The sequence below is a fragment of the Ovis aries genome, chromosome 19 (genome assembly GCF_016772045.2).
Source record: "Ovis aries strain OAR_USU_Benz2616 breed Rambouillet chromosome 19, ARS-UI_Ramb_v3.0, whole genome shotgun sequence".
Taxonomy (NCBI): domain Eukaryota; kingdom Metazoa; phylum Chordata; class Mammalia; order Artiodactyla; family Bovidae; genus Ovis; species Ovis aries.
In genome coordinates this window covers 21,958,888-21,974,496 of record NC_056072.1, presented here as the reverse complement: position 1 = coordinate 21,974,496, position 15,609 = coordinate 21,958,888, and the positions used below count along the sequence as shown (strand labels likewise).

The 15,609-nt window shown below is 40.1% G+C and overlaps 1 protein-coding gene across 4 annotated transcripts in view; it reads right to left on the bottom strand.

Annotated features, from left to right (window-relative positions):
* Positions 1-15,609, bottom strand: part of SUMF1 (sulfatase modifying factor 1) — a 98,930-nt gene that overhangs the window by 14,175 nt on the left and 69,146 nt on the right. For all 4 annotated transcript variants that reach the window (XM_004018312.5, XM_042235927.1, XM_042235925.2 and 1 more), the window contains one exon: positions 279-338. In XM_004018312.5, the coding sequence (XP_004018361.2) occupies positions 279-338 (60 nt within the window). The remainder of the gene's footprint in view (positions 1-278; positions 339-15,609) is intronic.

The following is a 15,609-nucleotide window of genomic DNA, read 5'->3' as shown; positions in this document are numbered from 1 at the left end:
TGATGGAAAAGGTATACAGTCCACCCAGATTCGTGGGACAACAAAGATCTCTCAAAGGGTCACAATACAACAGATGGAATATGGTTGACAACAGACCGTTTATAATCTCTGCTTCTTGCATCACTTATTGCCATGCCTGTGCCCAAACTTATTTGTTTTTCTTGCTTTGATGGAGATGTATTAATAGACATGGATGGGACATTTGGGGGTTAATGATTACAATGGACCCATAAACCTGCTGTTTTAACACCAAAGCAGAGGTTAGTGACTCAACTTACTTTATGGCACATGTAGGATCCACCTTTCTTCACCCGGTCTTTCCCAGAAGGGGGGCCTTTCTGTGGATGAAAACAAAAGAACTCATTAGCTCAGATAGTACAGCTGCCCCTCCAAGGACAGAGAGAGAGTGTGTGTTAATCACTCAATTGTGTATGACTTTTTGCAACACCACAGACTGTAGTCCACCAGGATCCTCTGTCCATGAGAATTCTCCAGGCAAAAATGCTGGTATGGGTAGTCATTTCCTTCTCCATCCTTAGAGCATTTATTTTAATCCAGCCAGCTCTCTCATGGTTTCCTAAATGGGGCACATGCTTTTCTGTCCCTCAGTCTTGCATCTGCACCCATGCACCTTCTCAAATGCCTTCCAAATCCTATATCCTCTGAGGTCCAGCTCAAGTTCCCACTCTTTGATAAACTCTGTGACTACCTTAAGCAACCCAAACCCCTACAGGGTTTCCTTCCTAGATGACTAATTGGCTGCCTGGCAACATCTCTTACATCAGCTTCTCATGCTGACAGGCAACTTTATCCTGCATTATAACTGGCCTGCAGACCTAGAGTGGCAAGCCTCTTTGAGTTATGTTTTTAAAATCCTACTCTGCAACATCTTATAAACCCTTTCCTAGCTGAATAAATAGATATAATTTTTCTCTCCAGAAAAATTTTAGGTCAGGTTTACTGAGGTATAATTTATATAAACTTCTACAATGCTTAAATGTACACTTCTAATGAGTTTTGACAAATGTATAATCATATACCCACCATCACAATCAAGACAAAGAATGTAGTTTATCTTTTTCAAAAACATTTATATAGTGCTTATTATGAACCAAGTAGGGCTCTAAGTATTTTGCAAGTATTAACTTACGTGACTTCTGTAACAACTTCTGATATTAAGCAAGTGTCAGAATGAGGATTCACCCTGAGACAGCCTGGTTCCAGAGCTTAGAGACCAAGAGTATAGGAAACTGAATGGTGGCTTCCACTATAATGAGAACTGAAACCAGAAAGAGCAAGCCGAGATGTAAGACTATTTCTTCTAAAGAGGGCTTTGGAAAAACTACAATAGAAATGAACGCTGTAAAGTTTTTGTTGCCAGGGTCAAAAGCCTCATGATTAGGTTGGCCATGCAAAGAGCATCTGGGAGCTACCAGTAAACTCCTACAAACCAGAACCACATCTGGGAAGTCTGAGAGGGATAAGAGTTTTGTGCTTTTCCTTTGTTATACAAAAACAACCAATGATACAGATGTGGAAAATTCTTAAAGAGATGGGAATACCAGACCACCTGACTTGCCTCTTGAGAAACCTATACGCAGGTCAGGAAGCAACAGCTAGAACAAAAGACATGAAACAACAGATTGGTTCCAAATAGGAAAACGAGTATGTCAAGGCTATATATTGTCACCCTGCTTATTTAACTTATATGCAGAGTACATCATGAGAAACGCTGGGCTGGAGAAAGCACAAGCTGGAATCAAGATTGACATGAGAAATATCAATAACCTCAGATATGCAGATGATACCACCCTTATGCAGAAGGTGAAGAGGAACTAAAAAGCCTCTTGATGAAAGTAAAAGAGGAGAGTGAAAAAGTTGGCCTAAAGCTCAACATTCAGAAAATGAAGATCATGGCATCAGGTCCCATCACTTCATGGGAAATAGATGGGGAAACAGTGGAAACAGTGTCAGACTTTATTTCCTTGGGCTCCAAAATCACTGCAGATGGTGATTGCAGCCATGAAATTAAAAGACACTTACTCCTTGGAGGGAAAGTTATAACCAACCTAGACAGCATAATAAAAAGCAGAGACATTACTTTGCCAACAAAGGTCCGTCTAGTCAAGGCTATGGTTTTTCCAGTGGTCATGTATGGATGTGAGAGTTGGACTGTGAAGAAAGCTGAGCGCCGAAGAATTGATGCTTTTGAACTGCGGTGTTGAAGAAGACTCTTGAGAGTCCCTTGGACTGCAAGGAGGTCCAACCAGTCCATCCTAAAGGAGATCAGTCTTGGGTGTTCATTGGAAGGCCTGATGCTAAAGCTGAAACTTCAGTACTTTGGCCACCTCATGCAAAGAGTTGACTCATTGGAAAAGAACCTGATGCTGGGAGGGATCAGGGGCAGGAGGAGAAGGGGACGACAGAGGATGAGATGGCTGGATGGCATCACCAACTCGATGGACATGAGTTTGAATAAACTCCAGGAGTTGGTGATGGACAGGGAGGCCTGGCATGCTGCGATTCATGGGGTCACAAAGAGTCGGGACACGACTGAGCGACTGAACTGCACTGAACTGAACTGAACTGAACAGTGCTTCTTATTTCAGTTTTCTTTTTTCTTTCAAAGTGTGAGTTGCTTAGTCGTGTTCAACTCTTCTCATTCTCATGGACTGTAGCCCACCAGGCTCCTCTGCCCATGGGATTCTCCAGTCAAGAATACAGGAGTGGGTATGCCATTCCCTTCTCCAGGGGATCTTCTTGACCCAGGGATCAAAACCAGGTCTCCTGCATTGCAGGCAGATTCTTTACTGTGTGAGCCAACATGAAATCTCAGTTCTCCTTTTCCCTGTCAAAGGCCCAGATCTAAGTGGCAGAACCTAAAAGAACCATGTTTTCTCCAAGCATAGTTAATACGCTGATCGGAAAACAGTACGTTATTGTTTTCCAAGAAAACAACTTGTGAGCAGAACTTCATGTTTTTTTCAAAGCATTTTCATGTACTTAAAAATTGTCAAAGACCAAGTCACTGGCTATCCTTCATTCCATTGCAAGGCCAAAGTTATTTCCATGCCCTTAACTGCTTTATGTTACACTGTTAAACTTTTATTGATTACAAATGGGCAAGCTATAAATGAGAAGAACTACAGCTGAAAATAATGACTTCACACCACAGCATCCTTTCCAGGAATATCTGGAATCCGACAGCCATTACAACAGAATCTGCTTGGTGAGTTTATTATTGTATAGAAGTAGCATAATCACCCAGAATTCACCAAAGCAGAGATGAAAGCATTTATAACTGTGTTGTTATCCGACAGAATGGCCACTCTCTCCTACATTAAATTTCTTTCTTGGGGATTCTTGCATTGCACTGCTTCGGGTGGTTCTCTGCATGCTGGGTTATAATGTACCAAATGACGATCTAAATTCTGATTAAAGTTGCTCACAGTATATGCTGGCATGCAAGATTCAATTCTTTTCTCAAGTTAGATCCAAGAACAAGAAGGAGCTGATTTGCTAACAGGAAGGAGTGAGAACAAAATAGTTCCCTTTCATCACCATCTCATATGAACCAAATCTTCAATCAATAAAAATGACATTCAACAAAGTGACACACAAGTCCTAATGAGAGTCACCCCAGGCTGATAAGACCACAGCAGTTAATACAGTCCTCTAGGTAACTGCTCAGCCGATCCTTATAAATAAAACTATTTTTGCCAGAAAACATGATGCAGGATTATAGGATTAGCTACATCTGTTTGAAATGCTTACCACTTTGCAAAATAAACAAAAAAAACAGAAAAATTACTAGCAGTGTATAACGAGTTGAATAGTGACTCCTCCCTCAAGTTCATGGTCACCCAAAGCCTCAGCACATGACCAAATTTGGAAATAGGGAGCATGCACATTTGTAAATTTTGTGTTAGTTAAGACAAAGTCATATTGGATTATGGTGAGCTCTGAATCCAGTGACTGGTGTCCTTGTAACAGGAGGAAAGGACACAGAGAAGGTCATGTGAAGATGGAGGCAGAGACTGGGCTGATATAGCTACAAGCCAAAGAATGCCAAGGGTTCCGGGGAACTGCCAGAAGCTAGGAAGAGACAAGGGAGGATTCTAGAGACTCTGAAGGGAATATGGCCCTGCCAGGACCTTGGTCTCAGACTTCTAGCCACCAAAATTTTGAGAGAATAAAATTTGTTTATTCAGGCCACCAAGTTTGTGGTAATTTGTTACAGCAGCCCTAGGAAACTAACATAAACGGGAAATGCCTCCATTTCTTTTTGCTGAAGAAAGGATCAATAAATCAAATTAACATCATCTCTCACAGTCAAGTCTGTTTTTGTTTAGTTGCCAAGTAGTATCTGATTCCTTCTCAACCCCTGGACTGTAGACCGCCAGGCTCCCCTGTCCATGGAATTCTCCAGGAGAGAATACTGGAGTGGGCTGTCATTCCCTTCTCCAGGGGATTGTCCCAGACCAGAGATCGAACCTGGGTCTCCTGCATTGAAGGTGGATTTCTTACCACTGAGTCACCAGGGAAGCAGGTTAAAACTTAAAGGAGCTACAGACTGTAGTGTCTGAATACCTCACCTTTCTGCCTAATACCTGGTAAGAAGAGAGGCTGCCGTGCCCGAATGACCTCCACCACTAGTATTCAAGAATCAAAGTAAAAATACACACTGAATACAGAGATACTGCTCAGAAACAGATAAGAACCCATGTGAAAGCTGATGACGGTGTTGAGTTCTTCTATATCTTTGCTGATTTTCTATCTAGTTATACTACCAATTGCTGAAAAATGAGCATAATCATCTCCACTTAAAACTGCAGGTTAGACTATTTTCCTTTCAGTTTAATCAGTTCTTGCTTCATAGGTTTCAGCTCTTTTCTGAGGCATGCATATTTAGCATTATTACATCCTCTTGGTACATTGATTGTTTTATCATCAAACAATGCCCTTCCCTGACTCTGGTGATTTTGCTTTGAAGTCTACTTTATACAACATTAAAATAGCCATTCTTGCTGTTTTCTGATTAATGTTTACATAAAACATCTTTTCCCATCATTTTGTTTTCAATCTATTATACCATTATGTTTGAAGTGAGTTTTTTGTAGAACTGTATCTAGTTAGGTTATGTTTTTTAATCCACATTGCCAATGTGCCTTTTAATATTTAGACCATTGTGCTTTCAATGAAATTACTGATATTTTAGGACTTAAGACTGCTATTTTGTTGTTGCTTTTGTCTGTTCTCTACTTTTTGTTTTCTTTTTTCTGCCTTCCTGTGGCAGAAAGATTTCTCTAAAGAAATTCATTCTTATTCATTTCAGTTCAGTTCAGTTCAGTTCAGTCACTCAGTCATGTCCGACTCTTTGCGACTCCATGAATCACAGCACGCCAGGCCTCCCTGTCCATCACCAACTCCCAGAGTTCACTCAGACCCACATTCATCGAGTCAGTGATGCCATACAGCCATCTCATTCTCAGTCGTCCCCTTCTCCTCCTGCCCTCAATCCCTCCCAGCATCAGAGTCTTTTCCAATGAGTCAACTCTTCGCATGAGGTGGCCAAAGTACTGGAGCTTCAGCTTTAGCATCATTCCCTCCAAAGAAATCCCAGGGCTGATCTCCTTCAGAAGGGACTGGTTGGATCTCCTTGCAGTCCAAGGGACTCTCAAGAGTCTTCTCCAACACCACAGTTCAAAAGCATTCACTTACAATGCTTAATTACAGTTTTACATATATATTTAATATATGTATATTAATTAAACATATAACTTAAATATATATTATATAGTATACATTACTGTACAAGTATTAAATATATATAATACTTACTTTATACATATAAAACTGTGATAAGATATAAAATATTAGTCTACTGGTATTATTTTACCAATTCCAGTGAAGTACAGAAAATTTACCTCCCTTTATGTCTTTTTAGCTTCCCCTGTTTATAACTGCATTAAATATTTCTTCCAAACATATTTAGAAACACATCAACATCATAGTTTCTACTTCAACCATCAAACAAACCTTGGAAATCTTGAGAGGACAGCCTACTATATGTATCCATACTTTTCTTACTATGTTCTTTCTCCCATCCTGATGTTCAAAGGTTCTTTCTTGAATTATTTCCTTTCTGTTTGGGGAACTTCCTTTAGACATTCATTTAGGATAGGTCTGCTGATGACAGATTCTGTAGTTTTCCTTCAATTGAAAATGTCTTGATTTTTTTCTTATTCCTAAAAGACATTTCACTAGATAAAGGATTCTGGGTTGGCAGTTTTCAACATATAAAAAAATATCATGTCCATAAGGAATATGGGGCTTTCCCAGTGTCTCTGGGGTAAAGAATTGACCTGCAATACAGGAGACCTGAGTTCAATTCCTGGGTCATGAAGATCCCTTGGAGCAGGGCGTGGCAACCCACTCCAGTATTCTTGCCAGGAGAATCCCATGGACAGAGAAGACTGGTTGGTTGCAGTCCAGAGCATCGCAAAGAGTCAGACAGGATGAAGCAACTTAGCATGTACCATAAGGAATATAGCAGGAAAGTATTGCGTCACTTCTTCTGCCCTTTGGTAGGATCTCTGATGAGAAACCCACACAGTGTCATTCACACTGGCTTATCCCCTACAGGTTGTGTTGATTTTCTTTGGCTTTCTTAAGATTTTCTGTCTCTGGTTTTCAGAAGTTCAATTATTATATGTCTTGGTATGGATTTTTTCTGTTCAGTTCAGTTCAGTCGCTCAGTCATTTCCGACTCTTTGCGATCCCATGAACTGCAGCACGCCAGGCCTCCCTGTCCATCACCAACTCCTGGAGTTCACGCAAACTCATGTCCATTGAGTCGGTGATGCCATCCAGCCATCTCATCCTCTGTCGTCCCCTTCTCCTCCTGGCCCAAATCCCTCCCAGCATCAGAGTCTTTTCCAATGAGTCAACTCTTTGCATGAGGTGGCCAAAGTACTGTAGTTTCAGCTTTAGCATCATTCCTTCCAAAGAAATCCCAGGACTGATCTCCTTTAGGATGGACTGGTTGGACCTCCTTGCAGTCCAAGGGACTCTTAAGAGTCTTCTTCAACACCACAGTTCAAAAGCATCAATTCTTCGGCGCTCAGCTTTCTTCACAGTCCAACTCTCACATCCTTACATGACCACTGGAAAAACCATAGCCTTGACTAGACGGACCTTTGTTGGCAAAGTAATGTCTCTGCTTTTTATAATGCTGTCTAGGTTGGTTATAACTTTCCCTCCAAGGAGTAAGTGTCTTTTAATTTCATGGCTGCAATCACCATCTGCAAGTCTGTTTCCACTGTTTCCCCATCTGTTCCCCATGAAGTGATGGGACCAGATGCCATGATCTTAGTTTTCTGAACGTTGAGCTTTAAGCCAACTTTTTCACTCTCCTCTTTCACTTTCATCTTGAGGCTCTTTAGTTCTTCTTCGCTTTCTGCCATAAGGGTGGTGTCATCTGCATATCTGAGGTTATTGATATTTCTCCCGGCAATCTTGATTCCAGCTTGTGCTTCCTCCAGCCCAGCATTCCTCATTATGTACTCTGCATAGAAGTTAAATAACCAGGGTGACAATATACAGCCTTTATCTACTCCTTTTCCTATTTGGAACCAGTCTGTTGTTTCATGTCCAGTTCTAACTGTTGCTTCCTGATCTGCATACAGGTTCTCAAGAGGCTGGTCAGGTGGTCTGGTATTCCCATCTCTCTCAGAATTTCCCACAGTTTATTGTGATCCACACAGTCAAAGGCTTTGGCATAATCAACAAAGCAGAAATAGATGTTTTTCTGGAACTCTCTTGCTTTTTCAATGATCCTATTTAATGTTCACTTAGCCTCTTGATTATAGCTTTAAGTCTCCTCTCAAATTTTTGACGTTTTCAGCCATTATTTCTTTGGGTAACCTTTCACCCCATGCTCTTTCCCCTCTCTTCTGGGATTCCCAAGACAAAAGTTTAGATGATCATTTTTAACAATCACAGAGTTCCCTGAGACACCATTTATTCATTTTGTCTTTTCTCTCCAATATTTATACTGAATAATTTGTTTTTGTTTCCAGTTCACTAATTTTTCCCCAGCTCTGTCCCTTTCATTCTGCTGCTGAACCCATTCACCAAGCTTTTATTTTGGTTATTCTGTTTTTCAGTTCTAAAATTTGCTTTTAGTTCCCATTTATATTTTCTATTTCCTTTCTAGAGTTTCTATTCTCTTTTTTCATTTGTTTCAAACATGTTAGTATCTACTGACTGTCTTTCTTTGATCTAGTTTGGTGTCTCCCCTGTTCTTGGTATGACAATTCATTTTTCACTTGAAACCTGGATAATGTTTATATGTTACATGACTCTGGCTCTTTTTTTCAAAATTATTGTACTACTAAGCTTCATTTTAATGTTTTAAATTATTTATTTGTTTTTGGCTGTGCTGGGTCTTCATTGCTTTGTATGGGCTTCCACTCATTGCGGTGGCTTCTCTTGTGGAGCACTGGGCTCTAGGTGCACAGGTTTCTGCAGTTGTGGCTTGCAGGCTCTAGAGCGTGGGTTCAGTGGTTGTGGCATGCAGGTTTAGTTGCTTTGTGGCATGTGGGATTCTCCCGGACCAGAGATCAAATACATGTCCTCTGCACTGGCAAGAGGATTCGTATCCACTGTGCCACCAGGGAAGTCCCTCTGGCTCTTACTTAAACATTCTGTTTCAGTTGGCTTTCTCTGGCACCACATTGACAGGAAAAGGGAGAGAGCCATCTTGTTACCACCAGGTGGAAGCAGAAGGCCAGGATCCCCACTTGGTCTCCATTGTCACCTCAGGAGGGACACTCTTCACTTACTGCTGGAGGAGGTGAGAGTTTGGCCCCCATACAACATCCACTTGCACCATGGGGAGGGTCAGCCTCATTACTGCCAGCCAATGATGAAAGCCCTGGCACCCCACCTGGCCTTCTCTGACACCATCCTGGCAGGTGGATTATGGCACCTCAACCAGCCTGATGAGGGTGCATGAGGTCCCTCTTGGCCTGTGCAGGCACAGAAGAACAGTTGTTTTTCTATGGTGCCTACATGGAGCAGGGTGGTTTAGTAAGTCTTTGACTAGAAGTGTACTGTGTTTTTAGACTGTTTCCTACTTGCTCCTTTGACTGGAGAGAGTAGGCTTTTCTTGAGACTTTGTTTACACCTCTTGGCATCTGGAGGTTGGTGGTTTCTTCAGCTCCAAGTTTGGGATATATGGGGCAAAAAGAAAAATCTATGGAATTCACCACCATGTCATTCCTAGGGTCCAAGGTCTGCAGTTACTCTGCCGTCTTTACACCTTTCAGGGACTTTTTATGCTCCTTTTCTAGATAGGGTCCAGAGTTTTAATCATATTTAGTAGGAAGAACAGGAAATCGATGTCTACTCCACTTTCCTAGAACCAAAGTCAGACTTCCTTCACATTCATTTTTGAAAGGATAGTTTTGCTAGATATAGAAGTCTTAGTTTGTTTCTTTTTCCCCCAGCCTCTTGACTATATCACTCTACCATTTTCTGAATTCCATGGTTTCCGATGAGAAAACAGTCACTAATCACACTATTGTTGGCTTGTATGTGATAAGGTACTTCTATCTTGCTGTCTTCAATATTTTGTCTTTCAGCACTGTGACTATGACATGTCTAGGTATACTTCTCATTTGTGTTTATCCTGGTTGAAGTTCACTAAAGTTCTTGGATCTGTAGATAATTTTCATCAAGTTTGGTATTTAGATAATTTTGTAAAAATGATTTGTCCCTTTCTTGCTCCCTTCTCCACCTGGGACTCCTATTATGCATGTATTAAAATCATGTTCAAATGTTTGATACCATCACACAGGCCTCTGTTGATCAGTCTCAATTTTTTTTTCCCCCTCTCCGTTGTTTGGTTTAGAAATTTTCTTTTGACTTACCTTCAAGGTCACTGATTCAGGCATCCTACCATTTCTAACCTGCTATCATGTTAACTCTTCATTTCAGTTATTATATTTTCAATTCTAGAAATTTCACATGGTTCTTTTATCTTTTCTATTTGTCTGTTGTGAGTCTCTATCTGTTGATTCACACAGTATTTTCTACCAATTCTTGAATATATTTTCTCTTAGTCCTTTAAATATAATAGCTGCTTTTAAGTCTTTGTTAAATCCAATATCTGTGCTTACTCAGTTTCTACTTAATCTTTTTCCCTGGTATTGATCAGTTTCCTGTTTGCATACTTATTGCTTTTTAGGTGAAAACTAAACATTTCAATTACTTATATACATATACACATACATAGTGAAAATATTATTTGACTTTGCACTACTCTCTGTTCCCCTTTCCTGGTACAAATGACATCACAAATGCCCGAGGAGAAAACTGAAATTCACTATCTTCAATTTGACAATGGCAGCTGGCCTGTATTTAAAAACATTTGTGAGAAGACCTAGCAATTTGGTGAATATCTTAAACACTAAATACTGTTTTCATCTGCAGATTTGATACTGCCTCAGATCAACCAATGATAATAATAACTTTGAAAAAGCAATGGACAACCAGTAAAGGATGAAATTAGGACAAAGTCAGGCCTATTTCTCAGAGTCTTCCTCCATTTCACTACATCCTACCCATCTGCTCAAGCAAGAATCCTGAGGAGAAATTCTTGATTCCTCCCTCTCCCTCACCCCCACATCCAGCTGGTCTGATGAGCTCTACCTCCAAAGCAGATCTCAAATGGATGGCAGCTATCATCTCCATAGTAACCACCCTGCTCCAAACCACCTGCTCCATGTTCCACCTGGACTATTACAACTGTCTCCTAAGAGGTCCTGCAACTTCCAAAATGGTACCCAATAGGAGCACAACGATATTTGTTAAATAAATAGAAACTATGCCATTGTGAGAGAAGCTAGAAAAAAAAATAGGTACACACTGTACATTCCATTCATCTAGAACTCTAAAACATACAAAATACAAATTAATCTACTATGACAGAAAGCAGACTAGCAATTGCTCAAGGATTAGAGGCAGAAAGGACAAAGTGGAGCCATTACCAAGGGCATAAGGAAATTTTGGGGTGATGGTTATGTTCACTACCTATACTATGGTGGTTTCATGGATACGTGTGTATATATATTTATTTTTTGATCAATATATACAGTTATACTCAGTTGGTAGAGCAGTAAAGAATCCGCCTGCCAATGCAGGAGCTACAAGAGATAAAGGTTTGATCCTTGGGTCAAGAAGATCCCCTGGAGAAGGACATGGCAACCCATTCCAGTATTCATGCCTGGAAAATTCCATGGACAGAGGAACCTGGCAGGCTATAGTTCATGGGACTGCAAAGAGTCAGACATGACTGTGCACAGCACACACACACATAATTATTTATATATATAAACTGGTCAAATTGTACACATTAAAAATGTACAATTTATGCAAATTATACCACATTAAAGCTATTTTAATGAAAATAAACAAATTTTTAAATGATGGTATTTTAAATAAACTATGAGATATGGAATCAACTTCAAACAATCCAGGGGAGAAGGACAGCAGAGATGAGTGGATGGAAATACAGATGAAACTAAATTAGCCATGTGAAGGTGAAGTTGCTCAGTCGTGTCCAACTCTTTGCGACCCCGTGGACTGTAACCTACTAGGCTTCTCTGTCCACGGGATTCTCCAGGCAAGAATACTGGAGTGGATTGCCATTTCCTTCTCTAGGGGATCTTCCCGACGCTGATAATTATTAAGTCTGGGTAGGAAGGACATGGAGATTTAATACACCACTCTCTCAACTTCTGCATGTTTGATATTTTCTATAGTAGGAACAATTTTTAAGTTAAATGAGAGAAAGCACACACCAGAATAAGCTAAAAGAAGAAAAAACTTTCAGAGCCCCCAAATGTTAGGAGTCAAAAGCTTCCTAGGAAGTTTATTTATACGGGGTTTCAAGTTTAAAAGGACAAGTTTCATTCTCCACCTCCTGATCCTTAGAAGCATGCATCTTCCCTTGAGAGCTAAGTCATCCTCGCCCTGACTGGCTAAAAGCTAGGCTCTCTGCACACCTGACTTCTCATCAAGCCTTTAAGCTATCTTATCATCCAGGTTTCCATAGGCTTAATTTTGGCATTCTCAAGTTCAGGATTAAAGAAAAATGATCTTATTGCCGATCTGAAGTACTTCATGCATGTTAAAGCAATGCCCTTGTTAAATCAGCCAGTACTACAGCAATAGGCAGCTCAGAAACACACCAACAGGAGCAGTTTTTTTAACCCTTTTCTTCTAGTGTCTGCTTGTGTGTCTCCTAAAATGAATTTCTTTCCAATCACCTCAACTGTTTTTCAAGAAAGGAACTCTGGGATTTCCCTAGTGGTCCAGCAGGTAAGAATAGCCTTGCAGTGCAGGGGACGTGGGCTCCATCCCTGGTTGGGGAACTAAGATCTCACAAGCTGCAGGACAACTAAGCCCACGTGCAGCAACTAGAGAGCCTGTATACACCAACTAAAGAGCCTGCAGGATGCAATGAAGATCCCACAGGCTTCATCTAAGACCTGATGCAGTCAAATACACAAATACTTTTTAAAAAGGAACTCTGCCTACATTTGCTTAGAGCATACTACCATAATATCTCTTCCCTCATTTGATCCTCAGAAAAGCTTTGGGAAGCAGAAAGGATCATGATCCCCACCTCAGGGATGAAGAATAGTGAAGCTCAGAAAGATGGAATAAATGGACAGATCCAGGTCACACAGATAGCAAGTGACCAACCCAGAAGTCAAGGTTCATCCCACCCCTCTGCTTGTCCAGTTTGACTCTTCCAGACTAGCTGCACCTCTAACCAAGGCACATTTGTGAAAAACAAAGTAAAAAAAAAAAAAAATTCACTTCAGTTACCTGATGTCAAATGTGACCAGGGATTTTAAGAGTGGGTGGCTGAAACCAGTACTTCAAATAAAGCTGTTTCAGTTATGTGTAATTTTATTCAACCCCCAGCACAAGGACCAACATAAGGGACTGCAATTAGCTTTAGATGTTGCATGAGGAGAGGAAAAAGAGGGTGACACCCAGAGAAAGGTCAAAGAAAGGAAACTAGAGATCAGATTGGAAAGAATAGCACATTAAACACACAGTCCAAATTAACAACCCCCGCAGTATTTTCTCTGTAAAACCAGCATGCACTGTATGGTGATTACCCTGTTAGAGAAATGAATGAAAACAGTCATTTCCTCCATGCTACTTGTTTCGCCCACGCCCGGCTAAAAAGGAAGAGAATTCTCAACACGATGTTAACTTGCTCACAGTGTCCATGGTCCTCCATCTTCAAAAAAAATATGTCCCTTTCATAGCCCAAGGACTACAGAAACAGTTCTTGCTTTGGGAGATAATACATAAAACTGGTCACTTAAAACACTGATTCCAACTGTAACAGCTAATAATAGCAGCTAATATTTACTGAGCACATATTAGAATCAGGTATTGTTGTAATGTTTTGAATTTTTAAAATGATATTCTGATGTAGGTTCTATTATTGGGAGGGCAACTATATAATCAATTGTCCAAATAAGGATACCTTGGGGAGTGAATAGGGCAGCTATTAACAACTGTGCCAGGCATGAGCACAGGCTAGGGATGTTGGACACCCCATCATCAGGGCCATCTTACAGATGAAGACTCAAAGAACAGAAAGGTTAAATTGCCTGCCCTGTGTAACACAGCTAGTAATGAGAGGAACCAGGGTTCAAATCCAGGCCATCTGGTTCCAGGCTCCCACTCAGCCACTCAGCCATGTGCCCCTTATGAGCTGATATGGTATCATATTTTTAAAGAAATCATTCCACTGTTCCACTTTGAACAGCACAAGCCCTTCCATATTTCACAAGTTCACTGCAAGAAAATGGCTAGGCCCAAGGGAAACTGAGTTGAGAGTTCATATTTTTAAAAAATAAAGATTCATCAGCTTCGGGATAGAGCTGAAATAACACCGCTTGTTAGATGTGTTTCTCCAAACGTGCTTCTCTCAGCATAGGGCATCTGCTTTTTTCACTTAAGAATAAACAGGAGACGAACTATGAAAAATTCCAACAAATGGAGGCTGAACAACACACTTCTGAATAACCAACAAATCACAGAAGAAATCAAAAAGAAATCAAAATATGCATAGAAACTAATGAAAATGAAAACACAACAACCCAAAACCTGTGGGACACTGTAAAAGCAGTGCTAAGGGGAAAGTTCATAGCAATACAGGCATACCTCAAGAAACAAGAAAAAGTCAATATATAACCTAACTCTACACATAAAGCAACTAGAAAAGGAAGAAGAGCCCCAGGGTTAGTAGAAGGAAAGAAATCTTAAAAATTAGGGCAGAAATAAATGCAAAAGAAACAAAAGAGACCATAGCAAAAATCAACAAGGCCAATAGCTGGTTCTTTGAAAGGATAAATAAAACTGACAAACCATTAGCCAGACTCATCAAGAAACAAAGGGAGAAAAATCAAATCAATAAAATTAGAAATGAAAATGGAGCGATCACAACAGACAACACAAAAATACAAATGATCATAAGAGACTACTATCAGCAATTATATGCCAATAAAATGGACAAAGTGGAAGAAATGGACAAATTCCTAGAAAAGTAAAACTTTCCAAAACTGAACCAGGAAGAAATAGAAAATCTTAACAGACCCACCACAAGCACAGAAATTGAAACTGTAATCAGAAATCTTCAGCAAACAAAAGCCCAGGTCCAGACGGCTTCACAGATGAATTCTACCAAAAATTTAGAGAAGAGCTAACACCTATCCTACTCAAACTCTTCCAGAAAATTGCAGAGGAAGGTAAACTCCCAAACTCACTCTATGAGGCCACCATCACCCTAATACCAAAACCTGACAAAGATGCCACAAAAAAAGAAAACTACAGGCCAATATCATTGATGAACATAGATGCAAAAATCCTTAACAAAATTCTAGCAATCAGAATCTAACAACACATTAAAAAGATCATACACCATGACCAAGTGGGCTTTATCCCAGGGATGCAAGGATTCTTCAATATCCACAAATCAATGTAATACACCACATTAACAAATTGAAAAATAAAAGCCATATGATTATCTCAATAGATGCAGAGAAAGCCTTTGACAAAATTCAACATCCATTTAAGATAAAAACTCTCCAGAAAGCAGGACCAGAAGGAACATACCTCAGCATAATAAAAGCGATATATGATAAACCCACAGCAAACATTATCCTCAATGGTGAAAAATTGAAAGCATTTCCCCTAAAGTTAGGAACAAGACAAGGGTGCCCACTCTCACCACTACTATTCAACATAGTTTTGGAAGTTTAGGCCACAGCAATCAGAGCAGAAAAAGAAATAAAAGGAATCCAAATTGGAAAAGAAGAAGTAAAACTCTCACTGTTTGCAGATGACATGATCCTCTACATAGAAAACCCTGAAGACTCCACCAGAAAATTACTAGAGCTAATCAATGAATATAATAAAGTTGCAGGATGTAAAATCAACACACAGAAATCCCTTGCATTCCTATACACTAATAATGACAAAATAGAAAGAGAAATCAAGGAAACAATTCGCATT